The sequence below is a fragment of the Podarcis pityusensis genome (genome assembly GCF_964106645.2).
Source record: "Podarcis pityusensis genome assembly, chromosome: 1".
NCBI classification, from domain to species: Eukaryota; Metazoa; Chordata; class Lepidosauria; order Squamata; family Lacertidae; genus Podarcis; species Podarcis pityusensis.
This window is the reverse complement of record NC_138028.1, coordinates 56,575,773-56,603,459: the sequence shown is the minus strand read 5'-3', so window position 1 is coordinate 56,603,459 and position 27,687 is coordinate 56,575,773. Positions and strand designations below refer to the sequence as shown.

At 41.7% G+C, this 27,687-nt stretch overlaps 1 protein-coding gene across 7 annotated transcripts in view; it reads left to right on the top strand.

Annotated features, from left to right (window-relative positions):
- Positions 1–27,687, top strand: part of PRR5L (proline rich 5 like) — a 73,946-nt gene that overhangs the window by 23,030 nt on the left and 23,229 nt on the right. For all 7 annotated transcript variants that reach the window (XM_080983797.1, XM_080983796.1, XM_080983799.1 and 4 more), the window contains exons 3-6: positions 543–623; positions 6,507–6,555; positions 15,492–15,549; positions 22,878–22,969. In XM_080983797.1, coding sequence (XP_080839923.1) covers positions 543–623; positions 6,507–6,555; positions 15,492–15,549; positions 22,878–22,969 — 280 coding nt within the window. The remainder of the gene's footprint in view (positions 1–542; positions 624–6,506; positions 6,556–15,491; positions 15,550–22,877; positions 22,970–27,687) is intronic.

Here is a 27,687-nt window from a genome sequence, read left to right as displayed (position 1 = left end):
TGAACAAGATGATGCAGCGCTCATGAAAAATGGCACTGAAAATGACCTGTGCCATTGGCTACTTGTCATGATGGCTATGCTCTACCTCCACTGTCAGAGGCAGGGAAACACAAGTGGAAAGAGTGTTTTTGCACTCTGGTTCTGCTTGTGGGATTCCAAAAGGCATCTTTTTGGTCACCATGAGAACAGGATGCTGGACTAAAAGGTTCTTTGCCCAGCAGAGCTCTTGTTAGGTGGCAGTAGTTTAATAGCAGTAGCTTAGTGTGGGTCTAATAACTTCTGCTTGTTGGTGAGTGAGTGGGTCTCTTGGTGTGTATAAACTGTGTTTTCTGCTCTGTTACTTATTGGCAGCCATTGGCAAACAACTCTGATGATTCCAGGGAGAGGGGGGAAAAAGCAGAAGCAATTTAAGGACAATTAATCTACTTCTCTGCTTACTGATATATTTACATGGCTCCTGACTGCTGTTTCATTGCTCCATGTAAATCATACTGATGCAAGTTATTTATGGCTGCCCTAACTGTCTTGCTTCTATTTGGCAGTGTTCAAGCAGCAGTGATCAATGTGTTCAAAGGGGGAGGCTTGCAAAACAATGAACTCTACATCCTCAATGAAAATGTAAGGTATGTTGCTCTGACTCTGTTGTATAGAATTGCCTGCCTGATGCAGAACAGGTGGCACAAATGAGACCTGTGTGTATATGACCATGGCAGTTGGTTGGTTTACGAGATTCACAGCCTGCCTTTTTTATTTTTCTTGGCAGTGATGCAATAACTGTTGCTTGAAGCTTTTCTTATATATCAACACAAAAATGGACTAAGCAGTAGCTGGCGGAGTGGTGGTGCTCTCTCCTGACAGCTGAGTTACTGTTTACCAGGAACGAGAGGTGCGAGGCACTGGGGAGGTTGACATGGTGCAAACATAGTGTTGGGAGCACAGGGTTGGCTGTCTCTCTCTCCTTATTGATGACCACCAGTAACTCAGCTGTTGGGGGTTAGGTGAGCACTGCCCACCCCAACACGCCATCTTCTACTGGCACTAAGCATAAGGTTCATCATGTACAAAATGATTCTACTTGGGGAAAATGAGTGCTGGATCAGACCCATATGCCGATAGATGACATCAGGCTCTTAATAGGCTGCTTTGATTTCCACTGTACCCCAATCACACACTCACCAAATTATTGAACTCTCTGTGGAGCTAGGAAGCTGATAGTATTGCAGATGTTCTAGTTTACTAATAGCAACTACTCTGTACATGGTCAGAAATGCTGTTATGCATAGTTATATTTGCAGGATTCAGAGCAGAGATCCCCAAAGTTAGGGAATTTCCACATACCTATTATTTTTTAAGGTATGGTTGTTATTGAGCTCTCTTCTCCTCCTCTTGCTGCTTCAGGAATGAGTAAATGTGTGTTCTTTGTGGTTTGATTAAATAAGCTGGAACCTGGGGTTGCTGCCCATTCTTCAGTCATGGTGATTCGTGGAGGTATATTTTGAAAGGTGAAATCAGATTTCTGCTTTGATGGCTGGCTTCTAGCGGCACTGGATGCTTGCTCTTTGGGTTCTAACTTAGATGAAATTAATGCTTTGGCACTGAATTTGTGTGTGTGTATGTTATGGGCATGGCACCTGGGCAACAGCTGGATGGGGGCTCCGACCTCTTAACATCTTGACATATATTTCAATGTTCATTAATTTATGAGTATCTCAGTCCACTGGTGAAAGCTGGGATACTCACAGTGTGAAAGACAGACTACTTACTTGCGTGCTAAGTTCATTTAAACAAAAGCCCTCATCAGACAATTATGCTAAAAGATTAATTTCCTAGAGTAAGACTCTACAAAGTGAGCACGGGGTAGAGTTCGTTTCATTTCCCAGACTTGGGTTTTTCTCTTTGCAGTGCCAGCGATCATATCTTTTAAAATACTACTCTTAACCTTGAGTAACCATAAAGAATGACCTCCTTGTCTTTTCTCGTCCTTCAATGTCCTCTCCCCACCCGCCTCTATGAACTTAGTTTGAACGTCGTCAACACAGAGGAAGCCAAACTGTTTTGACAAAAGGTTATTAGTGTTTTGAGTGCCACTGTTTTGGGGATGAAACTGCTGAGGTTACGCAAAGTTATGTATTAAGTTAGGAACAGTTTTAACATTCTCCATGGCAGTATAAAAGCCTTTTTGTACTCGTTTTCAGTATTCTACTTGAAAACAAATCTATAAGGCATGAAATTCCTCCCACAAGGTTTGATTTAAAAATGAAGGCTCCTTAAAATTCTGTTCACTGATTTTTATATCATCAGAGTAAGACGATTGCTTCTGCATGCTTTGACAAATTACTTTATAAGTTGCCTCTGGAATCTGATTCCTCCCTCCCCTGCCTCCCATCAAACTGTTTTCTTAATGCATTCTCCAAATTTAACCTTAGAAAGATAGGTTGTCCTTTAAATTGTGGAAAAAAAGTAGTACAATTGATCTTGCTTTATGGATTGACAGTATTACTATTATCCTCATCTTCATCATTTATTAGAATTATATAGCCACCCCTCAATAAATGTTCTCTGGGTGGCTTACAAAAAATAAAATCACAGTAATATATAGAAATGGCAATAACCGTAAGGCAAGAAATGGCATTAAATAATTTATACCCAGGATTTAAAATGCACTTGAAAAACCTTGGTGAATAAAGATATATTTGCCTGGCACTGAAAAGGCCATCAGGATGATGCTGAAACACCCTTTCTGGGTAGGCTATTCAATAGCAGAGACACTATTTTGAAAAGGCTCCCCAATGTCATGGACTGGTTGGACACAGAGGAATAACAAAGTAAATTGGTAGATACTGCAATTTCCCTTGGACAATGTGTGGTTGCTTTCTGCTTTCCCTCTTCTCATAACTTTCTTTGACCTTTTTATTTATTTGTGGTCTGCAAACTGTAAATTATATTCATATTTTGGAAGTTAGGAATGGTGGTCATGGACTTCCGGGTTGGCGCCATCGCCGAATGGCGGACTCCCTCCGAGCTCCGGAGGGAGTCTGCTCTGCAGGGGCTGGGTCCTACCGCGCCGGCGACGCGGGGACCCTTAAAAACCACGGGCACGGAGCCCGTGGACATGGGTGACTCGGCTGGCACCGTTAGCGCCCTCCCGACTCGTGAAGGAGCCTTTTTAAAGGCTACGGATCGGGTGCCGGGGAGTAGCGTGGTGCTGTGAGTCCTCTGCTTTCCCTGCCGAGCGAAGCCGCATGCCATTCGACGGAGAGCGCTGACTTCTTCTATTGAAAATTTGGACTATCAACAACAACCCGTGAGTAATTCGGAAACCGGGTTTAAAAGGAGAAAAAAAAGAATTTTTTTTTTTCGGATTTGGCACGAGCGGGGGGGATCCAAAAAGGAAGTCAGCCCCCCCCCCATCGTAAACATTCTAAAACAAGGACTGGGTAACCAAGGTCGAGAGAGAAGCGTATTTCTGACAAAAATTAATAATTCCACGATGGGAAATTACAAGAACTGTGCTGGAGGAGAAGAGTGGAGGGTGAGAAGGAAAATGTAACCCCCCCGGGAACCGGGGCGATTTGCGAGAGAGCCTGGTGAAGAGAGACGGAGACTTTGACAGCTGTCAAAGTAGCTGTCAAAGTTGGAGAATTTAAAGAGGACTTTGCCATGAGGACTTTGCTAGTTAATTTTGTTACAATTTGCTACAATTTGGATATAAACTGTCGAAAATAAGGAACAACAATCGGACTTTTGGATCAGAGGAAACAAAGTTATCACAATCCCCCTAGAGGGGTTTCGGGACATTACAAGAACGGTCGTAAGTGGAAAAATACTCTTGGAATCGTACAGGACTTGTTATCTCCTGGGAAAGCTGCAAAACTGAAACAGTATTTTGTCTACAGGGGTGTTTATATTAAAGGAGACAATAGAATTTTCTATTGAAGAAAGGAAGGGACTGGACGTAAGTTTTTGTTCCTGAACAACAATAACCCCTGTAGAGGTACCAAATTTCTGAATTAGAACGTTTTAGCAGCGGAACAGGACAAGAAACCTGAGAAAGTGAGAAAAAAAGAACAAAGGACTGACTACGACATGGAAAGAACAATGGGGGGAGCCTTAAAGACCAAGGAAGCTAAAGGCCCTTTGGGGCCGTTTTTAGATTGGATGCTTGAAGTTAAATATCATAAAAATAAATAAATTAAAAAACTGGCAAGGTGGAACTGGGGAAAATTTGATTATGGATCTAAGATTTCCAGGCTGACAACAGACAGACTGATGGACATGGGGAATTCAAACCGGGGAAGGGGGGGGGAGATTTAGAATCCAAAGGCTGTGTAACTACTTTTTGAATCCTTTTATATTTTTTATTTTTTCTATCTTTATATAGCTTTTTGTATATCATCTTATTTTGACTGGACGTGTTTATTAAAAAAAGGGAATTCGTGGAAGGAAATTGGGGCGGACCTCGGGGAAAAAATCTTTTTTTCTTTCTGTTAATGATGAGGGATGGTGGAATGATTGTATAATTTAAATTTGAATAGTGGGTTAAACAAATTAAGTTTTAAATTGGGAGTGAGAGCTTGTAGAACCAAATTAATGAAAGGGGAATACGGTAGGGAGGGGGATGGGGGAGTCCCAGAAAGTTGGTAATGAAAGTAAGGTTTCAAATGTATTTTATTTTTATTTATTTTTTTGGTATTTTTATCTTTTGTATCTTGGAAACTTTAATAAATATGATTTAAAAAAAAAAAGAATGGTGGTCATGCATTTTATTGAGCAGATTGGCTTGTAGCAAGAACACAAATAGTAAGTGTATTGGAGTGGAGGGGTTGGAGAGAAGGCTGGAAGATGTCAGTCAGTAACATGATGGAGAGAATGGCCTTTTTTCATCTTCATCTCACATGCCCAGATAAGAACTCTGTTGGCAAACTAGTTTGCCCACTGATTAGGATGATTAAAAAAAAGCAGGGACCAGTGACCAGTGAGAAAATTTGCTAAGCACTATTGTAAGAGAATTTAGCACCAAAACACGTCCCTTGCATCTGTTCTGTGGATCAACTACATCAAAAGAAAACACTGTGAACCATAAAGAGAAAAGTGATTTAGGACAGCAGGCCTTCCCTCCCTCCCTCTGTGTGTGGGTGTGCACACATGCATGTGTACACATGTGATGTCACAGTAGTTGACACAGAAATGGGTTCATTAACTGGGAAGTCTTAGATAAGGGTTATCTTTGTTGCATATCTATTTACAGGTTAAGTTTAGTTCAGGTGGTGTATGAATTTGGCATAGTTTGTGATCCTGTAGTGGTTTAGCACTCCTTATCACCATCCTGAGCTTCATTTGGTACTAAGCAAAAGTGAGGATTGAGATGTACTTAATTCTGTTCAGGGTATTCCTAAAAGCTCCTTAGGTAGGGTTGCTATATTTCAAGAGGTAAAAATCCGGACATAAAAAGTTGTTGAGCTTTGTTAGGGCAGTTGCCCAATAGCCCCTCTGCCGCTGCTGAGTCAGAGTCTAGGGCACCTGTCCCAGAACCAGAACCACAAGCACACTTAAAAAACACACAAAAAAACCCGAAATCCAGGACATTAGCTTTAAAATGTAAAATTTCCCCCCTGATGGGCATGTAAGAGCCCCCAAAGAGGATATGCCCAGGAATTCCTAGACGTATGGCAACCCTAGTCTAGGTATCACAGGGCCCTAAACAGAATGGCAGTCCATTTATGGTGGACCACTCCCAGAAGCTTCTCTGCCAAGCTCCTTGCTTTACAAGATGCAGACCAGAAGTTTGAAATTGCCCTCTCGGGTCTAGCACTAATAGACATTAAAAAGCAAGGCAGCTATAGCCATCTGTGTTACACTGCTCAGCATATGGGGAAAAATGTCGGGTCGCATGCTGCCTCCCTGTGTAGTCAAACCAAACACAATGCATTGGAACATGGGATTGGCCTAGGTCTGAAGAGAAACCCTGTCTCCCATGGCAATTGCCCATGCTACCTTGGAAAGCAGCTTGGCAGAGAAGAAGGCCTCCTGATCAAATTCTCTGCCTAAATTCAGCCTAGTCCCAAATAGATCTGTTTTTCTAATCCAGATCACCATATGCTCCAATGAAATGAACTTTGCAGCGGCTGATACAAGTTGAATCCACAACATCTGGATGGCCACAGGTTCACCATCCCTGGTATAAAGCAAAAGGTTCCATGTGACTCTCAAAAGTCAGTCGAGCCAAGTTAGGAAAATTGCTTTAGCTTTGAGGACAATGTGTTCCTGTAAGAACTGTTCTGGGTTTAGGCAACAAACCCCCAAACCCAGTGCTGTTTCTCTGGTCAGTGGCCATATCAGAAGCATCATGGAGAACAGGAAAGAATTTAAAACAAAAAGAATGCTTCAAAATGGTTTGCAGTCCTTATTGGTACACCTGTGTTTTATAGAGTTGATTTTTATTGAATGGGCTCTGGGAAATCTGCCTGTAAAACATTTTTTATGACATGTGATCCATTCCTTTTCAGGCGATTGTTGAAGAGTGAACTTGGATCTTTCATCACAGACTATTTCCAGGTAACATCTGTTCCTTAAGTGGACAGTTAAAGCTTTGCAAAGTTGTTTTTGTCTTATCTTTTGGCTTGTTCTTATGATGCTTGCTTTGGCTTTTCCTGTTCTGTAAAGTAAATGGGATGGATTCATTTTCATGAGTAGGTTTTGCATACTGTTGCCTCTTCCAAGCAAAATCTTGGATCTTGGACAAAGGGTTGCATAGTTTGTATGAACAACATTGCTTACATGGTAATAATCACTGAAATAAGGGTGGACAACTCTATTTCAGTTTGCCAGGAGATACACAATGGCAGAGTCACAGTTTTTATTTAATTAGCTAACAAGGAGGCCTCACGAGGGGCTGGTTGTAGTATTTAAAATCCGCAAGGAATATTTTCCTTTTCTTTATGTATTTCAGGGCGAAGTCCTGGCACTAAAAATCAGTGTCTGGAGTAAAACTTTGTTTAAATTGGCTGATGACCCATCCCAGTTGCTGCTAATCCACACTCGGTGTAGTACACTTAGAAAGACCAGTTGCATCAAAGCAACAATGGTAGCTCAAAGGAAATGTCCCATTCCACAAAAGAAATTACTTTGGGGTGCTCCTAATTCCCCATTCCTGGTGCTTCTTGTCAAGTGGCTCTAGGTGCTGGTGTAAAACTAGAGGTGCTCGTTGTGGGTCTGTGCTATGATGGCAACACTTACCCCTATGCAAGAGCTATGCAGTGGTGAGATGAGATGCTATTCAAGTAGAAATTGGTAGCATTTATGTGTGGGATGGAAATGAGATAAGTGGTCAACCCACACATCCCTAGTATTCTGTTGTGTGAGCACATATTCTGTGTCTTGCTTTGAAATGGTGAATGGAAATGTTAACAAGGCTTTCCAGAAATTCTGAAACTTGCCCGGCAGCAATCATTCACATACTGGAGGGGGAAATGATGCATTAGTCAAAGTGAGATACTATAGCAGGTGGATCACCTTTAATCACAAGTTGGGGGCTTTCACCTGCAGTTCACATTGGTTCAGTCCAGGGATTCAGCGATGAACAGCTCCTAGCCACAGGCTTATGGGTCCTTCTTGTGTGTAGGAGAGGAGGAGATTAGAAGCTTCTGCTTCTGGCTACCAGCAAATCATAGTTAGCTGTTAATGTCTCGATGCAACAAATTTCCCAAACTATGGTTTGATCCTGGTGGGTCATCCTGGTTTGTGGATAAGGAAAGAAGCGAGTGCATAGACCTTAGTCTCCCTGGTGCCCATTCCCAATTTTCCAAACCATGGGTTTATCATGTGAGTAACAAACCTTATGATACAGTCTTAAACACACTAGGGAATAAGCCACACTGAACACAGTAAGCATGCAAAGAATTTCACTGAGTTCTGTTGCCCTTTATGCAAGTGTAAAGTAATTGAATCCAAAGAGATGCTTGTTGCTCCTGGTTTCACAGTCTCACATTGTGCTGCACATTATTACAATTGTTGAAGGAAATAAGGTTTCACCAATGCCATCTTCAGTAAAAATGTGATGCATGGGAGCAATATATGCATTTTTTAAACAGCCGTGTACATGCATCAGGAAGATCTGGGCCAAGTGGATTTCTCAGAAACCCAATATGGATGTCTAAAGATGCTTGAGCATGCCTATTTTATGATGAAATGTTTGCTGCATAGTGGTAGCACACATGCTTCCTGCAGCCATCATAATGTCACCAGTAGCTCCGTTGAGACAGGGCTTCTCATAGCAACATGATTTCATTGTGCCGTATTTCTCTCCTGGTCAAAAAGAGAGGAAAGAAAAGCTATAAAAAAATCTGAACTTGCCAAAACTGCCTGTATGTGTGCCAGCACTATAAAAATAACTGGATGTGATCGTTTTCTGTAGATATTTTATTGCATGCCATTTTGTAGTACAAATTTGCAATGGCAATCCTCAAGGCAAGCGAGCTTCATCATGGTAGATTAATCAATGAAAGCTTTAGTGGATTAATTGAAAAGGATTTGAGTTAAAAGCACTTCTGTTGACTGTTTGGTTCTGGCATGCTTCTGTGTTAGAAATGAAAATGGGAATTAAGGGAAGATACGTAAGTTTTTCTTCCAACGGCGACTAGTAGTTTTTGTTAAGTGAATAGTAATCTCAATACTTCCCTCAGCATCTCAAAAAACACCTAAAAGCATGGATTTTCTCTTGGCCTCTTTTGAAAAGCTCCCTACCTTGTCAGTTCAGGATTGGAGATGGTGCATTGATCCGATGTAAAATTATAATAATAATAATCTCTAACTGTATGAGATTTCAACCCATTTAGGTCTCGGAATAAACAAAGTTTAAAGTTGGAAACTATTTTCAACACAAGGGCCTCATTTATATTTTTAGCAGCATTTGGGGGCTGCGTGGCCATGGTAAGTAGGACCAGAGTAAAAAAAATGATAGAGTAATAGATGTGACCCTTACCTTTGTACTGTAGGCTACATTCTAGCCATGTAAACGTCAATAGGTTTTCGTGGGGCCACTCCTCTCCACTGTCCATCTATGGAGAGCCAGATGGACTGAAACATCCCTCTAGGCACACAAAAGGCATCACAGTTCAAGGTCTAGTTTCAGTCAGGCAAAAGCACCTGAGGCAGAGCAGGGTCAGTGGATGGGGTTGGTTAGGGCCATATAGGTCTGAAGGGCCACATCAGGCACCTGGACCCTGACATTCCCTTTCCTGCCATAGTTTATCTCTGAACCCCCGACAATATCTGGTTTGTGGTTAAAAGTATAAATCAACACAAACCTTGGGGTTGTGCATTTGTTACTCTCTTCCTTCCATATTGCTGGAGATCAGAATGCAAGCTTTCTGTTTCGTTAGTGTCAAACCGTAGTTGGCTCACAAGTCAGGATACTATAGTTGAAGAATCCTGGCTTGTGCTCATAACAGCAAGCCATGGACTGCTATTGTGTCTGAATTGAGTTGGTCTGAAAGTCTACAGGACGCAATGTTTGATGACAGGAGAAAGCACTTGAGGGATGAGCTATGGAGAGCCAGACGGATTGAAACACTATTCCTATCTGTATTGTGTGAGTGCTCTATCATCCCTGCTCTGATCTTAGAAGGAGGGAGTGCTTAATAAAAAATGTCTATGCTTCTAGATGCATTCTTCTAGTGATGGATCAGTGTCCAGGAGAATAGATTATTGCATGCTGTAGGAGGCTGCATATATGCACTGAACTCTTATTCAGACCAGACTTCCAGAGGTAGTGGAGAAGCTGGAGAACGAATTTCTGCTCAAATAATACATGTATATACCACAACAAACTGCCACTGATTTGGGGGAATCAAGTCAGGGGGAAGCTGAAATAGGACTACCATCATCCCTGGCTATTGATCATGCCTGCTAGGGCTGATGGGAGGGTTCCTCACACCTGACCAAGACTGAAACAAAGCATAAACACTGTTATCCAGGAACACTTGATCTGCAACAGATGTAAATTTTAAAAATAACAACAGAAAGAGCTATTGTACTATGGGAAATGTGTGTGTGTGTTTTAAATGTCTCAGCATTTAGGAATGAGGATTGAGGAACATCTACAGCAGAAGAGGGTAGAAAAAATGTATCGTCTCTAGTACTTTTGAAAGTTCGGTTAATTGCTCAAGAATAAAATTCCTTTGTAGAAAAGCTCCAGGAAGATACTCTTGAATTCTTTTGCAATGTCGTTTCTTGAGAATTAACTGAAAGGAGACCAATCAACAAATCTAAAAGTTGACATTGGCAAAAGTGAGTGAAGCAATGAATGTGAATTTTACCTTTTGTACAGCACACTGGTTTTTCCATATGCTCCTTTCTAACCTCCATCCACTCACATAAAAGCCATTATCAAAGTTAAAAGCAGTGCTTACCCCCCAGGGGTGCTCAAGGGTACGCAGTACCAGTACCTTTTGTTTTCTAGAATGAAATAACTGGTTAAAAATGTGGCACTTACTTTAAGAGCTTCATGGTGAGTACCAGCCCCATTTTTCTAGAAGAAAGGGCACATTCTAGTCAGCAGGAAAAGCATTCAGAAGGTGTGAGCTAGGCTGCTGAGGAGTGTGGCCTAGGAAGACTGGGGGTAGTTGGGGCAGAGTCCCAGGGATCAACTAGAGAGGTGTGGAGGGTTGCATTCTGCCTTGAGTCTGACATTCTTCAACCCTGATCTAATAGAGCACAGCACAAGCATGCATATTATTTGCCATTCTTATCACCAGTTAGACTTTTAAAAATCTCTGTATACAATTACAGTAGAACCTCTACCTGCAACCATAATCCGTTCCGGACATCCGTCTGGAGGTCGAAACGGGTTGCTGGGAGAGGCACCGTTGTGCGCGGGCAGCGATTGCCTGCGTCTGCGCATGCACAAACGGCGATCGCTGCTCCTGTGCATGCGCGAACGGTGGCAAACCCGCTGGTTACTTCTGGGTTTGCTGCAGACATTGAGCGAAATGGACGCAAGCGGAGGCGGACGTAAGAAGAGGTTTGACTGTAATCTCAAGACTATGTACAATGTAAAGATAACATACACTGAATAGAAAATCATATAAATCCAGTTTGGTTATCACATCTACAGAGTCATATCAACAGTAAATTGTTCTCCTCCTAACAAGCAGGATGTGAATTGCCAAATAAATAAACATCTTTCTCCTGACCTTGTATTTAACTACAAGCATAAACTCTGTCCACATGTGCACAACACAGCCACAGCTGCTTCCTCATGCACTTCATATATGGGACAAATGTGAGACTTTGCCATTCACTTGAATGCCGGAGGTTTGTTCCATATGCACACCTCATTCCACCATCCAAGTTAGAATGCTTTTGAGTCTGGGTCTGTAAAAATTACAAATGTAGATTCCAAAACTGCTGCATTAGTGCATCAGATTGAATGGGAACCGTTTCATGTGGGAGATGTGTTTGAGGGCAGCCGCTTGCCACGTGGAGCCTCAGATATTTTCTGTGCTTTCACAAACCTGCAGGAGGGAAGTTTGCAGAGCTGTGGGGAAGATCTGAAATTTCAAGCGGTGATTATGGCTATGTACACATTTGCCCATTTGTGGTGAGAAAAGGTAGTTTTTTTATCAAGACACAATTGTTCATGCTTTTCCTCAGTGTGCTGCTTTTGATCAAGGTTTGGTTCCAGATCCTGCTCTCCACAAGGATGGGTGTGGTTAGTTGATATGTTTGAAAACCCATCCCTTAATTAGATTAGCCAATTACACCTTTTCCTCCCCGCACCTGCCCTGGGTGAAGGAAGAGGGAAATGGTAATCACAATCTTGGTATATGTCCATCTGCAATGTCATTGGTCAGATGTAGATATGCCACATTGCTGGAGCTGCCTTCATTAGTTTTCAAATGGGCACACTGTTAGGTGGGCTAGGGGGTAATATAGAATCAATCTGCATTGAGCTTTTATTTTTGGAATGAAAAAGCAATTTCCAGGAGCAATTAGAGCAGTTGGGCAATTAGAGCAATTAAGGGATGGGTGCAGTGTGTGGACTAGGTAGAAAAACAACACCGACAAGATTCAGTAGGTATTGACTGTAGCATATAATGTTGCTTGTAAGCAGCATTACAGGAGTAGACTATTTCAGAAGCAGGATAGCCCAATACTCATGTTCAGTTGTAGCTGAGATGACAAAAGATCAAACCCCCTCATCATTTTCCTCCTAATGCAAGGCAAATGAGCTAGTTGATCCTTGTCAGCTGTAGGAGGCATATCTGTTTTTCCTTCCATCCTTTCTTCAAGGTCAGCAGGCTGAAATGTGCCACTTCTACACATCTTTACTTAATTGTTGAGGACTCTTATTGGCTGCAGGATTGACAAATTGTGCAATATGCCTTTCCTGTGCCTTAATTGGACCTGTGTTACTGACCTTCTATAACTGCATATACATGCAGGTTAGATGTTCCTATATTGAGTTAAATCTGTCCTGGATTTTCCTTGGAGATGTAGGTGGTAGAATGAAAGCATATTTTCCACCATTCTGAGTTCAGAGCAGGACGTGTTATTCAGCTAGACCACTGACTGTTGTGTATATATGGCCACTGTGTATGGGGAAAGAAGTCCTGGGGAAATGGAAAGCATAATAAATTAGCATTCCTGATGTGACCTGAGTGGTGGGCAAGGTTCCCTCAGAAACTTGATTTCTAAAGAAAAGATTTGGAGAGAGTTTTGCCTAATTTTGCCATCATCCACCTTGGCCTAGCTTAAAGTGTCAGTGGGTCTCTGCCAGCTGAGCCTTTTCCTGTTGCTTCACCTCAACCTTGCATTTTCATTCAAGAAACTTTCCATTACATTGAGTACCTGAGACCTTTTGGGGGTGCCAAATCATTTTTCCACGGGACATGTGAAATGGCATGAATAATGGGTATTTGTCTTCCTATTCTGGAAAACACAACAATATCTTCTTTCTTGCTGCCCTGGGCTTCTTTGAGGGGAAAGGCAGGTCAAAAAACTGAATAATTTTTTTAAAAAATAACAAAACTATTACAGCATTGTTTGTTACTGGCAATTTCTTAACTAATTCTAAGCCCCTATTTCTAAGGAATGCCCTGCCATTAAAAGGAGACAGAGACCTCCATGTAGCAAGAAAAACAAACAGACCCTGATTTATTTTAAGTGTATAGTGTCTCTGAGAATGTCTTACTTTAATCCTAAATCCTTTAATTAGGGTGGCATAATCTTTCTAGTTCCACAAAATAAATATAGCACTTTTGAAAATAAGGCATTGCAAACGAATTTATGATTTGTCAAAATGAGAATATCTGCTTCCCCACCAATGTTAAACATTCAGAATGTCTGTGTGATTTTTTTCACTTTCCTGGCTCCATTCCTCTCCTTTGGCTTTTTGTAAAAATACAGGGAAGTGGTTGTTTACGTAGTCAGATGTGACTGTTCCTCCTTGATTTAAAAAAAGCACAACCCAACAACTTTGGAATATTAATTGACAAATCTGTTTTGTTCACTGCCCCTCCCCAAATATGTTGGCTTGCTTATAAAGGTAAAGGGACCCATGACCATTAGGTCCAGTCGTGGATGACTCTGGGGTTGCGGCGCTCATCTCGCTTTATTGGCCGAGGGGGCCAGCGTACAGCTTCCGGGTCATGTGGCCAGCATGACTAAGCCGCTTCTGGCGAACCAGAGCAGCGCACGGAAACGTTTACCTTTCCGCCGGAGTGGTACCTATTTATCTACTTGCACTTTGACGTGCTTTTGAACTGCTAGGTTGGCAGGAGCAGGGACCGAGCAATGGGAGCTCACCCCGTCACAGGGATTTGAACCGCTGACCTTCTGATTGGCAAGTCCTAGGCTCTGTGGTTTAACCCATAGCACCACCCACGTCCCTGCTTGCATATAGATTACCCATTAATAATTGGAATATATGAGTAGTCATGAAACCACAATGAATGGATGCATGTACACTCAGAGCAAAGGAGTGAAGCCATTCCTGTTTGAGGGATCATTGCACTACTGCAGAACCTACACGCCCAGGTGGTTTGAGTTTGACTTCATCCCCAAAGGTACAGTCCTCCATTGTCTTCTGAGACAGATGGATGTCAACAGACTATGAACCTGAAAGTTAGAAAGAAAAACCTGCCAGTAAATTTAGAAGCAGGGTGTCACATCCATTACTCACTGTGTCCTTGTTTATATGCAGTGCTAAGCAAAGTAATTGCTTAGGGTGAATGAGGAAATGGACAGGCTTCTAGAGAAGAGTATATGTCTGTTTTGCTCCTCCCCAGTCGTTCTGTGTTGTGCTGACCTAAGCCATAGTTTAGATTAGCGTTATGTGCAAACCATGCCAGGTTTGCATGTGCTCTGCTCCTGTTTGAGTCTGTTTTATTTTTTTCCAAACTTGAGGAAACCAGTCCTTTGAAGCTTTATTCTTCATTCCCAACTTTAACAAAGGGTTAAATATAGATAATTAAACAACTGGCTAACTTACTCTGTTAGAAAGTAGATAAAAGAAAGTTTTTATTATCAGCTCATAACAGTAGATGATGGGGGTCACCAAGGTAAGCTGATTGTCGGATGATCAGGAAAGGCTTGAGGTTGCTGGTTTTATGCAGCAGCTTGAGGTTGCTGGTTTTATGCAGCAGCTTATTCCATAAAGTACTACATATACACTGAAGATGTCATATGCAGAGTAAAAATTGTATTGTACTCCTAATTCCTGACATAGTGGAAGACTAGCTGGGTAGTCATAACAATGTGCTTTATTTTTAATTTTAGACAAACAGTTAATTTCCTGAGACTGTCTCTTGCCGCTCCAAAGAGATTGGCCTATTGTATTAGTTTTCTAATTGCAGAATTTGGTGGAGGCTGTTGACTTTAGCAAGAGATGTGGTTATAGTATGGGACCTTCAAGGTATGCATGGTGTGATACTGTTGTAAGGAATATTCTCTACTCCATATTTCTGGTGGTGGTGTGTTGATTAAATTGCAAGTAAGCTCACATTGAGGGCAGAGCATGTCCTTTCATTCATTATTCTCAGGAACTTGATAAATGCACAGAATGGATTTCTCAGTTGCGGAGTTGTGGTTGTTAGCATTGCATGAACATTCTAACCCTGTTTAACTGAATTTATCTATCATGGTACTACTTATGGGTTTGTTGGCAAGTTGAAAAATAAAGCATGACTGAATTGAACTGTAATGTAATGCAGACCCTGCTTCTGAATAATCGTATGAAAGAATAGGCTAAGGGCAGATTTCCTGGCTGTGGTTTTTGAGTGATAATTACTACACCATTTGGCAGCTTAGTTATATGAAATAGGTATTACTGAAAGTGTGTGCTTTGCCATTAATACAGAATTGGATGACCGAGAGCGTACTGGGTTGAAAGCATATTGCCGCCTGGTTGGGTGAATCCACTATAAATAGCATTCTTAAAAATGGAAATCATCACATGTATGTTCAATCTGTTTCTCTTCTCTTTTTGGTAGAACCAGCTCCTTTCGAAGGGCTTGCTGTTCATGGAGGAGAAGGTTAAACTTTGTGAAGGCAAGTATAGAGGGGCTGTTGCACTTCAGAAAAGGGCTCTGGGTTCCCTAAAAGCCCTGTGAGTTATCTTTTCAGGCTTGGGTCACTTAGGTGGTTTTGTGGAAAAACCAACACCTGTGAGTCACATGACTAAATATTATAAGGTCCTGTTCTGTACAAGCAAGAAACTGAGCCCTGATGATAGCACAGAGTAGAAATTGAATTGAAGGACTTCCGGGGTGGCGCCACCGCCAATGGCGACTCCCTCTGAACTGGGGGACTAGCTCCGCGGAAAACGGGTCTTCTCCGCTACGGCGAAGCGGGGACCCTCTTAAAAATCACAGGCGGATGAAGCCTGTGACCATGGGACTCGGCGGGCACCTTTAGCGCCCCCCCAACCCGCTAAGGAACCCACTAACGGGCTCCGAAGTGAAGAGGGGGAAGTGGCGCAGTGCTGTGAGTCAACTGCTATTTCCGTGGAGTGAAGCCGCATAGCCGTTGCCGGAGAGCGCTGCCTTTTTCCTGGGACAATTTGGACTTTAAAATAAGCACCCGTGAGTACTTAGACTTTGAACAATTGGACATCAAATAAGGACTTGCGAGCAGGAAAGAATTGGACTTTAAAAATTTACTTTAATTTGGTACGGAACGGGAAGGTATAAACAGGAAGTCAGCCTTCCGTTCTTTTGTAAACAGAATAAAGCAAAGACAATTGAAACTAGAGCTCAGAAAATCGTTTTTAAAAGATTGGATTTCACCATTTAAAATTGTAGAACCCCCCTTCGACAGCAGGAGAAGGGGGGGATCTTTTTGGACTGTTTAAAGTGACTTTAAAGTGAAGTGACTTTCCTCCGTCCTGATCCTGGAGCGGGGTGTCAGGACTGACGTTTGAAGTTCATTGACCAAAGACAAGTGTTGTTGACAGATAGCTAAAAGAAGAGAAACCTAGTGATTCCACTGTTCCCTTTCGCATTTTAAAGGAATATATACGGACAAAGTATCTTAAAAAAGGAAACTTTGTTGCAAGAACAAATAGAAGTCTTCCCCCTAGGGGGAGTCTGTGAAACTGTAACTGTGAAGCTGTAACTAACTCCAGGGAGCCGGCAGCGGTTACAGATTACAACCGTGGGAACAGGCATCGGACCTTGCAGGACAGTGTACTCAGAAGCCTTGTTGTGTGCTCTCTATAAAACAAATGCCCTACTGGAACAATTACATGAGAAGGTGAATTGGATGGCGACTTCGACTAGAAATTTTGAACAGGCAGTGGGAAATTTTGAACAGACAGTGGGAAAATATGTGGAGCCCACTCAGGAATTAAATCAGGAGAGTGTCTTGACAGAACAGGAGTTTTTGACATTAAACCAGGAGTGTGTTTTGACAGAACAGGCCCAACAGGAATGTGATTTTTCGGATTTGACAAATGAACTTGGAAAAAGCCAGATTTGGAAAGGAAAAGTTTGGCTTGGTTTGGAAATGGGGGGCTGGATTGACCCCCCTATGCTGGGACGTTTGGACTTTTCAAATATGGCAACGGGCCGTGAGATGTTTGGGACTGTGGGGGCTCTCAATTTTGGAGGGTCTTTGAAACATGCTTTTAAATACTACATGGAATTTAGTGTTGAACATGGAAAAGGGGCTGATTTGTCGAGAAGGGCTAAAAACATTGTCAAGCTGGAGTTACTACGAGCAGGAGACAAGGGAAAATACAGTTACAAATATGAAGAAGAGCCGCGGAAGGGACATGGAAGAGACTTGAGGGCCTCGGATATAAGGTTGCCAGGTTAATGGGCTAGATTGACAGGAATAAGGACTGACAAAACCCGGAACCAGGAGGAAGGGACGCTGGAAGAAGATTGGATCTGTTTGTACCTCTTTTTTCTACCACTAGAACTGTTTTATAAAATTGATGAATGACAGAAGAATGTTGGAATGAAATTACTTGGCTTTAGCAAAGATGTTTAAAGAATTATGAAAGAATGTTATGGTTATGAGAAGTTGGTAAGGATAAGATTTAAGTTTTAAGTTTTAAGGTTTATTTTATTATAGAAAGATAAGATCAAAATAGTTTAAGGTAACGCAATGACAGAATTTTATGAAACATGGAAAGGATTTGCTGGGATAATTAATAACTAGGATACAAAGAAAGGGAGGAGGAGGAGGTCTAAGAAAGAAGGCAATGACAGTTAAGGATTTGAAAATAATGAATTTGTTTTTAAATGTTTTTAAAGGTTTGTGATTTTTGTATTTTTCTTTTTTTCTGTCATTTTTTCTTATTTTGAATTTTTTCTCATATGGTGGGAAGGGGTTTGTTTTTTTTTCTTTTTCTACTTTGTCAACTATTTTTATTTTTTGTATTTTCTTCTGCTTCTGTTTTATTTTTTTATTTTTTGTAACATTTTGAAAATTTCAATAAATATCCTTAAAAAAAAATAAACAGAGTAGAAACTGAATTGGAGCACAGAGGAAGTAACTTTTTCTCTTCCTAAAAGAAAAAAAGCTAATACAAATAATCACTTATAAAGTGGGAATTATTACATATAGCACTTGTTCATGGACCCACTTCTCTTTGTCCTTATTGTCTTGCTCACATCTAGATTAGATCACTGCAATGTGGTATACATGGGGCTGCCTCTGAAAGTGGCTTAGGAACTTTAGCTGCTACAGAATTCAGCGGCCAGGACCTTTTCAACTGTGTGTGCTATTGTTTTTCTTTGCTACTATGTTGAGTAATTTTCTGTTTTTATATGGTAAACCACCCTGTGATCCTTGGATGAAGGGCAGTACAGAAATTCTATAAAATAGATAAGTAGTGGTAAGGTGAATCTTGTGACTTCTGGATTTCTAGCTGGCAGTACTGTGGCAAGATATTTCTCACATCTTAGCAGAACAATTAACAGAACGATCCCTTGTGCTAGGCTGTCAGGGAGTATTTGGGTTAAGCGGAGGTTTTCTGGCTGAGCTGACTTCCCTCTGTCACAGTAAAGCAAGCATCTCTCCATTGGCACCAGCCTCCTCCTTCCATCCACTGAATGTGCAGGCAGCTGAGCAAGCTGAGGAAGAGATCCTTAAAAAGGGCATCCTGAGGGTGGGGAGCAGATGCCCAACATCTGCTCAAATGATGTTATTGGTGCCTGGTCATTGGGCCAGTGATCATTCCAGATCATTCTGCTCCCTCCCCCTTTGCACTGTGACTACTGTGATTTGCTGGACTGTGGAAGTGATGGCGGTCCTGCTGCTCTGCAAAGGGCTGCTAGCAGGAGGCTGTGGATTCTGGATTTCTCTGTTCATATCCTATGATTCAGATGGACAGTGTGTGATTGTCAAAACCAGGAAGATCTGGGAAGGCTTCCAGTCGTCATGGGATATGGCTTTTTCACAGACATGCAATAAGCTCAGAATTTTTTACTAGCCCACAAAAATGTTTATTAGCTTGCCTGTACACATGTATGTCACTCACTGAAGTCCCAAAAAGAGAAAAATAAGAAACTATTCCTTCTAGTTTTGGTTACCAGGAGGCAATTGTGACTTGTCATAGGTAAACAAGCGAGATTCAATTATGGGCCTGCTTTATCATGTATGGCTCTCTCATCTAGTTTCTTATCACTTGGATCTGACTGTTCCCAAACCTGCAAAGGTAAAGGAAGAAAGGAGCTCCTCAAATAACCTTCTGCAGCTCTTATGCTGAGATTCCTTCTGTTGATTTTTATTTTTTTAGTGGACCGAACCTTCTCCTAGCAAGTAATCAGCAGGCAGATTGGGTGTGATACAGCAGTTCCAGAGTTTGATATGCTGTTTGCTGCTAAAATTCAGCTTGTAAACTTAATTCCAGCTGGTCTAGTCCTGGAGAATGCTGGCTTCCTCCATGGGAAGAATTTCACAACCTGAAGTTTAATTTTGAAAGTAGTAAAATTTTATGTTGAAAAACAGTGGGCCATAGGTTGCTCAGGCTGCAATTCTAAGCGCACTTATTGGGAAGCGAGCCTGAGCTATATTAGGTGGGAATTTGGCTGTAACATTGCATTATTCAGATCTACAGTACTCAATTTGAGGTCTGCAGTGTAAGTCACACAGTCCCTTTGGAAAACCATGTCCATATGTGGGTTAAGCCAGGACATGCATCTATCTGCTTGTACTGCCCTCTGGCCTCTGAGAACATCCAGGAGCTTAAAACTAATAGTTCCAGATTGGAAAGAAAAGCTCATTTTGGCAGCTTCTGGGTGGTGAGTTTCTGAATCACTCACATTTATGTGGAATGCAAATAGTGCCAGTTTGTGGCTGCTGAAACTTATTTTTTGGCAGGGGAAAATGAGCGATGCTTATTTTCCATGGTTATACCAAAGATCATGTAGATGCTCCTTTGCTTTGGCTTGGGCATGTGAACTGAAAAATGTTTGAAAACCTTATGGACCACAGGTATGAAGTTTACGGCATGTAATGCCTTAAGAGAGAATATTATGAAAATGATATACAGGTGGTACATGACACCAGTCAAGCTTGCAAAAATCTATCACTTGCCCGATAATAAATGTTGGAAATGTAAAGAGACTGAAGGTACATTCTTTCACCTTTGGTGGACTTGCCCAAGGATTAAGGCTTTCTGGGAGATGATCTATAATGAAATGAAAAAGGTATATAAATATACCTTCTTGAAGAAACCAGAGGCTTTTCTCCTGGGTCAGTCAATTGGTGCCAAAGAAGGACAGAATTTTCTTTATGTATGCCACAACAGCAGCAAGAATACTTATTGCAAAGTACTGGAAGACACAAGATTTACCCACTCTGGAAGAATGGCAGATGAAGGTGATGGACTATATGGAACTGGCGGAAATGTCTGGCAGAATCCGAGACCAGGGAGAAGAGTCGGTGGAAGAAGATTGGAAGAAATTTAAAGACTATTTACAGAAATATTGCAAAATTAATGAATGTTAGAATGATGTCAGAATGAAATTAAGTGGTCTTAGCAGCAATGTTATAAAGGTGTATGTACAAATGGATTGTTAACAGATGAGAATCTAAAGTTATAATATGTTAAGTTAAAGGATTAAGACAAAAACAAAGAGGGAAAGGAATTGCTGAATTAACTAATAGAACTGGAATACAAAAAAGGGAGGTGTGAGGAAGTCAGGGAAGTAAGGAAATGAAATGTAAGTTATGGAAAGATCGATGTGGTTTTTTTTTTTAAGTGTTTTCTATCTTTTTTCTGTATTTTGCATTTTGTATTTTTTCTTTTTATTTATTTTTCTTTTTCTTTTCTTTTTATCTATGTAATTTTTTCTTTGAAACTTTAATAAATATCATTTTTTTAAAAAATGAAAAATGTTTGAAAACCTGGTGACCACAGGAGTTATGAAATCGGTGGTGAAGATGAGGGCTACTTGGTTAATCAGATGGTGGGGCATTTGATCTTGCTTGCACTGTGTGACATGAAGATGCCTTCCCTGCCCCTTTGAAATACACTATGCTGATAGGATAACAATAGTGGGAAGGACACATTTCTGCAGGGGAATCTCCATACATATGCATCTGTGCTGTGCGCCAACTTGGGTTGTGCCTGAAAGTAGTATTTTTGTGCAAGCTGCTGCGCCAACATCAGAAACTAGTTGGAGATGCACATTCATGTTTACATCCCACGGAAAACAAAATCAGGTCCAGATGGGTACCAGTATCAACATTCAGTATCAACGTTCAATGCAAATTTGGATTTACACCAATGATTTTGACCCTGAGTAGATACAACCCACTATAATGGTGATATAGCTTACTATATTCCATGGGTACTGAGTGGTTCTGCAGTTACAGAACGTAGGACTTGGTATGATTTAGGGGAGCACCCGAATATTCATGCCCTGAAATCAACAACAAGGAGGTCAGTTCCTCAAATTAAACATTTGCCCCCTCTTTCCCATAAAGTGTTCATGGTTTTAGTTGAAGGCTAACTAGATTTTGCATGACTTTGAGCATTAGGGTCCCGCTTCTAAAGAAATTTGCAAGGTTTTTCTTTCTTTGCTTTTTACAAAAAGGATAAACCTTGCTTTAAAAGCTTCATATCACCTTTGCCAAAGGCAGTGTGGTACACTGGTTATTTTTGGACCGAGGCTAGCATTTTCCCCCATTTTGCGTGTGAAGACCCCCAGAACCACCCCCAAAATAAAGACACAATAGACACAAAATTTAGTTTAAGGTTTTTGGCATTAATTTTGGCCATAACTTTATTGATAACAGCATGTGAGTGGTTGCTTAGGCATTGGTTCCAGACTACCTGAACCTGCACAGTGGCAGGAACAGGACCAACACTGGGCACCACCATATGTCAGTAAGGGAAAGCATCCTGGGGGAGCGAGAAGCTGGCTTAGATCTCACAGCTCACCCCAGATGCTCCCAGGGGCTCTGGCGTGGCCCTGGCCCCTTGACAGGGTTCGGACAAAAGCAAGGTGATCCCCTGGATTCCTGCAACAGAATTCTCTAGCAGCAGCAATGGAGGGGCAGGCACAGCCAACCACTTCCCCTCCACAAAACATTGAACCAATGCCTAACCACCAACCTTACAAAGTTGTGACGATTTGCTACACAGTCGGCAAAAAGCAAATGGCAACAGCCAATCAGCCTGTGGCAAAATTCCTACTGGGCCCCTGCTTCAAAACAGATGAGCCCTAGACAGGCATAGCAAGCCCAAAGAACAGCCCTAAATATAGGGAGGGTGGGAGGGTGATCTGATGCACATTGTAGGAAAGAGAAAGGTCCCAGCAACGTGCAGCAGCTTAAATAGCCCCCCAGTAGCCAATAGATGACACAACAAACCAAATTTCTACCCCAGCAACCAAGGGGCATTCAATGGGGTGTTGTGGCTATCCAAACGGTCCTGCCCCACAACAGGGAGACAGTTTAGGTGATCTCACCACAACACGTGCCCTCCATGATGGAGGACATGATATCTTGGAAGAGGTGGAAACATAAACTGAGCTACAGCTGCCAAGACTTGTCTGCCTTTACAGAGAATTAGGCAATACAGTGGTACCTCGGGTTACATACGCTTCAGATTAAATACGCTTCAGGTTACAGACTCCGCTAACCCAGAAATAGTACCTTGGGTTAATAACTTTACCTCAGAATGAGAACAGAAATTGTGTGGTGGTGGCATGGCAGCAGCAGGAGGCCCCATTAGCTAAAGTGGTGCTTCAGGTTAAGAACAGTTTCAGGTTAAGAATGGACCTCCGGAACGAATTAAGTACGTAACCAGAGGTACCACTGTAGTTGGATGGCTTACTTTGGGTAGAGTATAGCTGAATATCAGAGACCAAGTTCTAAAACAAAGTTCTTTTTCTCCACCCCACCCTCTGTTTGCTTAGAAGAGAATCGCATTGACATACTATCTGAACTCTGGGATCACTTCTTCACAGAGACTCTTCCCACACTCCAGGCTATATTTTACCCTGTTCAGGTAAGTCTAGTTAAAATATAAGCTTGGCAGGGAGGAGAATACAGTTCAGAATTACCACAAACTACCTCTCCGAAAGCTGTTGAGACACCCAACACTTAAACTGTAAAGAAATAGATTTCAGGTATAAACCACAGATTTCTTCAGATGTACTGCCGAACTTAAAGATATATAGAGGAGGTCTTAGTGTTCTAATAGGATACAAATTCTGTGTGACTTCAAATGTACCTTAAAACAGACTTCCTCAATCCATGTTTTGAATTGGTTTCCACCAGTTCTAGTCAGTTCAGCTGTGTGTTGCTGAGTATTTTGACCACACTTACATGGGCATACTTGCTAAAACACAGGCAGAAGAAACTTCCAAAAAACAAAGGAGGGCAGATGAGTTGTGAAGATCCTTTGACATCTTTATAAACCGTGATATGCTAATGGAGTGGAACTGTTATGTGGGGCAAATGGTCCATTGAAATCTAAACACCCAAGAGGTCAAAAAAGAATGAACCTCTCTGGAGCTTCCTTAAAGGACAAGATTTCTGCACTTTGTAAATTTCCTTTCTGGCTTCCCTTTCAATCCCTTTATAGCAGATGCGAAGAAAGTAGATTTGAATCTACTGGTAGATCTCTCGGTGAGTTTCATTCTATTCACAAGTGTTTCTGACTCCCAATTGGTAAACAGATAGAAAGGCCTCTCACCTTCCCCCATAAAAAACCAGATTGCTGAAAAGGAAAAGAGGGTGTGTGTGTGTATAACCAGGAATGGATTTTTGTGGGAAAGTTCTCGTACTGAAAACAAATTCCGAGGGTGAGCATGTACTTAGACATGCTCTCTTCTTGAATTTTGAGGGTACCCCCCGGTCACACTTTTCCACCTGGCTCCTGTTGGTGGATCAAGTGGCTCCATTACAAAAACAAAGTAGATCCCCCCCCAATTTATAGTATACATTGTATATCATTTCCTGTCATTGTAGTTCATATCAAGACATTGCAAATTGCACACACAAAATATATTTGTAAGAAGGGTAGCTGTGGAGAGAAGGGAGTGCCCATTTCCAAGGCTGGCTCTTCATTTTCAAACCATGGGTTGATTTGCGAAAATGCACATCCAGACAGTTAAAAGGGTGTGCATTTTGCAACAGTTAGCAGTTCAATTTTTCTGCTGTTTGTGGGCTGGATTCCCTCCCCCTTGAGCAGGGGAACAACAAAATTTTTGTTGGCCTCTTACTCAGTTGGCTTCAGCAAAGGATCAACCATTCTATGTATTGTTTGCTTGACAGACCCTAACAATCCTAACTACTGAGTAACTTTTAAATGGGTATTTTAAAATAGCTACTTTGAGATAAGAGGGCAGAGAATACCCAGTCATTCCCTGCTATATTCATTGTTCTTGAACTTGAGGGACCTAAAAGATAATATCCACACACCCACACCCTATGGTACCCCCAAGGAGTTGAGTCACCTAAATGAGAGACAGCTACCTTGCGAACCAAAGAAGAAATCTTGTCTGGGCATGAGAAGCTTCTGGCAGCATAAATTTCCCACAGAATGAAATTCTTATGAAGGTCACATGCTTCTATGTCTGCCCTTGGCAATCTGGTATTGGATGGCTTATTCCCCCCCCCCCCCCACTTCCAGCTCCAAAATATCTACTAGAGGCATGATACAAGCCTCCTACTCAGCCCCCAACCAGGCAATTTCCAAAAGGTCTAGAAGACTGGAAATACTTGCTTTTTGCTATGTAAATACTAACTTCTCATGATGTCTGTATTAATTCTCTCTCTTCCTCCTTTCCTATCCCTCTTTATTTCCCATACTTGCAGCAGATGATAGACGGTATGTGTGAGAATGCCCGTTTTAGAAGGCTATGGTCTCTCTCTTGGTGCTTTTAAAGTGATTTATGTCCCAATCCTTAATATATTAAATGGAAATAAGACTTTTTTTAAAAAAAGTGAAATGTCTTTCCTTGTAGTGTATTCAGAACTGCAGTGTAAATCAGGTGAGAAGTCAATTTCACCCAGTGGTATACTGCTTTTAAGGTAGACGTCACAATGTGGTTTTAAACAATAAGCATCAATTTAAAAATTATACGACAGTTTTTTTCAAAGTTGGATCCCCAAATGTCATAGAATCATAGTATCAGAGAACTGTAGATTTGGAAGGGACCCCAAGGGTCATTTACTCCAACCCCCTGTAATGCAGGAATCTCAACTAAAGCATCCTTGACAGATGGCCATCCAACCTCTGCTTAAAAACCTCCAAGAAGGGGAAGTCCATCACCGTCCAAGGGAGTCTGTTCCACTGTTGAACAGCTCTTATTGTCAGAAAGTTCTTCCTGATGTTTAGTTGGAATCCCCTTTCTTGTAATGTGAAGCCATTGGTTCAAGTTTTCTCTCCAGAGCAGGAGGACGCATGCTTGCTCCATCTTCCATGGGATGGCCCTTTAGATATTTGAAGGTGGCTATTACATCTCCTCTCCATCTTCTCTTTACCAGGCTAAACATATCCAACTCCCTCAACCATTCCTCATAAGGCTTGGTTTCCAGACCCTTGATCAACTCCCACCATCCCTCAACATTGGCTACGCTGGCTGGTGGTGCTGGCAGTTGTAGTCCACCACCATCTGGGGACCCCAAGGTTGAAGAACACTGTTCTACGATAAAAATGTTTTATTACGGAGTCTGCCAAGCCAAAGTTTTTGAAAGTTTGAGAGCTGAATGGTGGCACCTAACCAGGCAGTTCTTAGTTCCTATTCATGGCAATATGGTTCTTCAGAAACCCCAGTGTTGGGAGGGAGGTACCACCTTAGGTGGGAGCTAGATACTATCAGCCCCCTTGAAACATCCCTCCAGTCTGAAGAGGATTCATTTATGAGAACACATCTGAAAATAGTTTTCCAACCAGCTCTGAATCCACCTGACAATATTACCACTTAGGTAAAGGGACGCGGGTGGCACTGTGGTCTAAAACCACTGAGCCTCTTGGGCTTGCCAGTCAGAAGGTCCGCAGTTTGAATCCCTTGACGGTGTGAGCTCCCATTGCTCTGTCCCAGCTCCTGCCAACCTAGCAGTTCGAAAGCATGCCAGTACAAGTAGATAAATAGGTACGGCTGTGGCGGGAAGGTAAATGGTGTTTCCGTGCTCTCTGGCTTCCATCACGGTGTTCTGTTGTGCCAGAAGCAGTTTAGTCATGCTGGCCACATGACCCAGAAAGCTGTCTGTGGACAAATGCCGGCTCCCTCGGCCTGAAAGCAAGATGAGTGCTGCAACCCCAGAGTCGCCTTTGAGTGGACATAACTGTCCAGGGGTCCTTTACCTTTTTTACCTTTTTATTACCACTTAGTAATACCATTTACCTATTTAGGTATGGGGCAACTTGTCAAGTACTTGACTTACCGGTGTATAAAGTTTAAATATGTGAAAGCTTCATAGTGACTTTTCTCAAGTTATGTCATACCACTTCCCCCCTCTCTCATCTTTCCTTCATAAAGGAATGATAGTGTAGAATCCTGAAAACCTTTGCACCAACACTTTGCTATGAATGAGATCTTTCATCAGGATCTCCTTTCCCACAAATCATTCAATAAAGGTTTTGATTTCCTTAAAACAACATGGCCAGCCAAACATTAAATTTGGTTCAAGATTCGAATATTTATGTAATCTATAAAATAGAATTCATTATTAATTTTAAACTTTGTTTCTGTAAATTCATGTAAAGTCCAGAGTTAAGCTTTTTGAACTCTGTACTTTTTGGGGGAGTGGAAGGAATACAATTGAAGTCTCTGGACTTTCCCCCCATTATTGTGTATGTGTGTTAAAGGCCATTCTGAGTTATATGTGCTTTTAAAGCAAACATAGTTCATGGCAGAACTTGAAAGCTTTCCAAAGCCTCTTCACAAGTCTAACTTCACAATGTTTACTTGGAAATAATTGTTTTGCCAAGTTGGTTCCTGAAAATGGACTAGAGAGAATGCCAAGTGTTTGTAACACTGAATGATATGAGGAAATAGACTCTATGAGGGAAAGAGGCTCTAGGGAGATGCTTAATCATTTTCCAAACACTGATCCTTCCTAGAAAGTTCCCCTTTGTTCAGATACATTATCTCCCATGCCCCACTTCCAGCTAGACTTCCAACACAGAAGCAGTAGAAATGGTCTTGGACAATTGGTGGATTGCAGGTAATAACTGATGCGTGTGCATGTTTGTGCGAACCACTTATGACTTCCCCATTCTGTTCTGCAAATGGTCACATATCCCTGCACTCCTGTTATCTCAGCAATGGATTGAAGACACCCATTTGCAGAGGTAACACTTAAACTTCCATCCTTGGTAAGCCCTGTCATTGATTTAATATGCGAATAAGTACATTTTCACAGCAGGTTAAATTTGCAAGATAAACTATGTGCTTGATTTAGCTTGTTTACACTTACAAAGCTAATGCTGCGACCCTGCAGAATCTCATACTTTCTACAGCTTTATCTTGTGTGCCCATAAATACCTGCTCTGATACCCAAAGGGGGCAAAGCATTTCTTTGGAGCCATTGGCTTTTGTTCCTATTTTGCATTTTGATGAAGATGTTAGCTGCATCATTAACCACGTTATGAATTGATGATTAACAAACGTGGATTCCCTCCAGCCAGAGATTTGCTTCAGTGGTTGCGGAGCGGTTACCTATATAACTATTCCCATGGAGAATATAGGGCACAGTTTAACTGGGTTGTGGCAT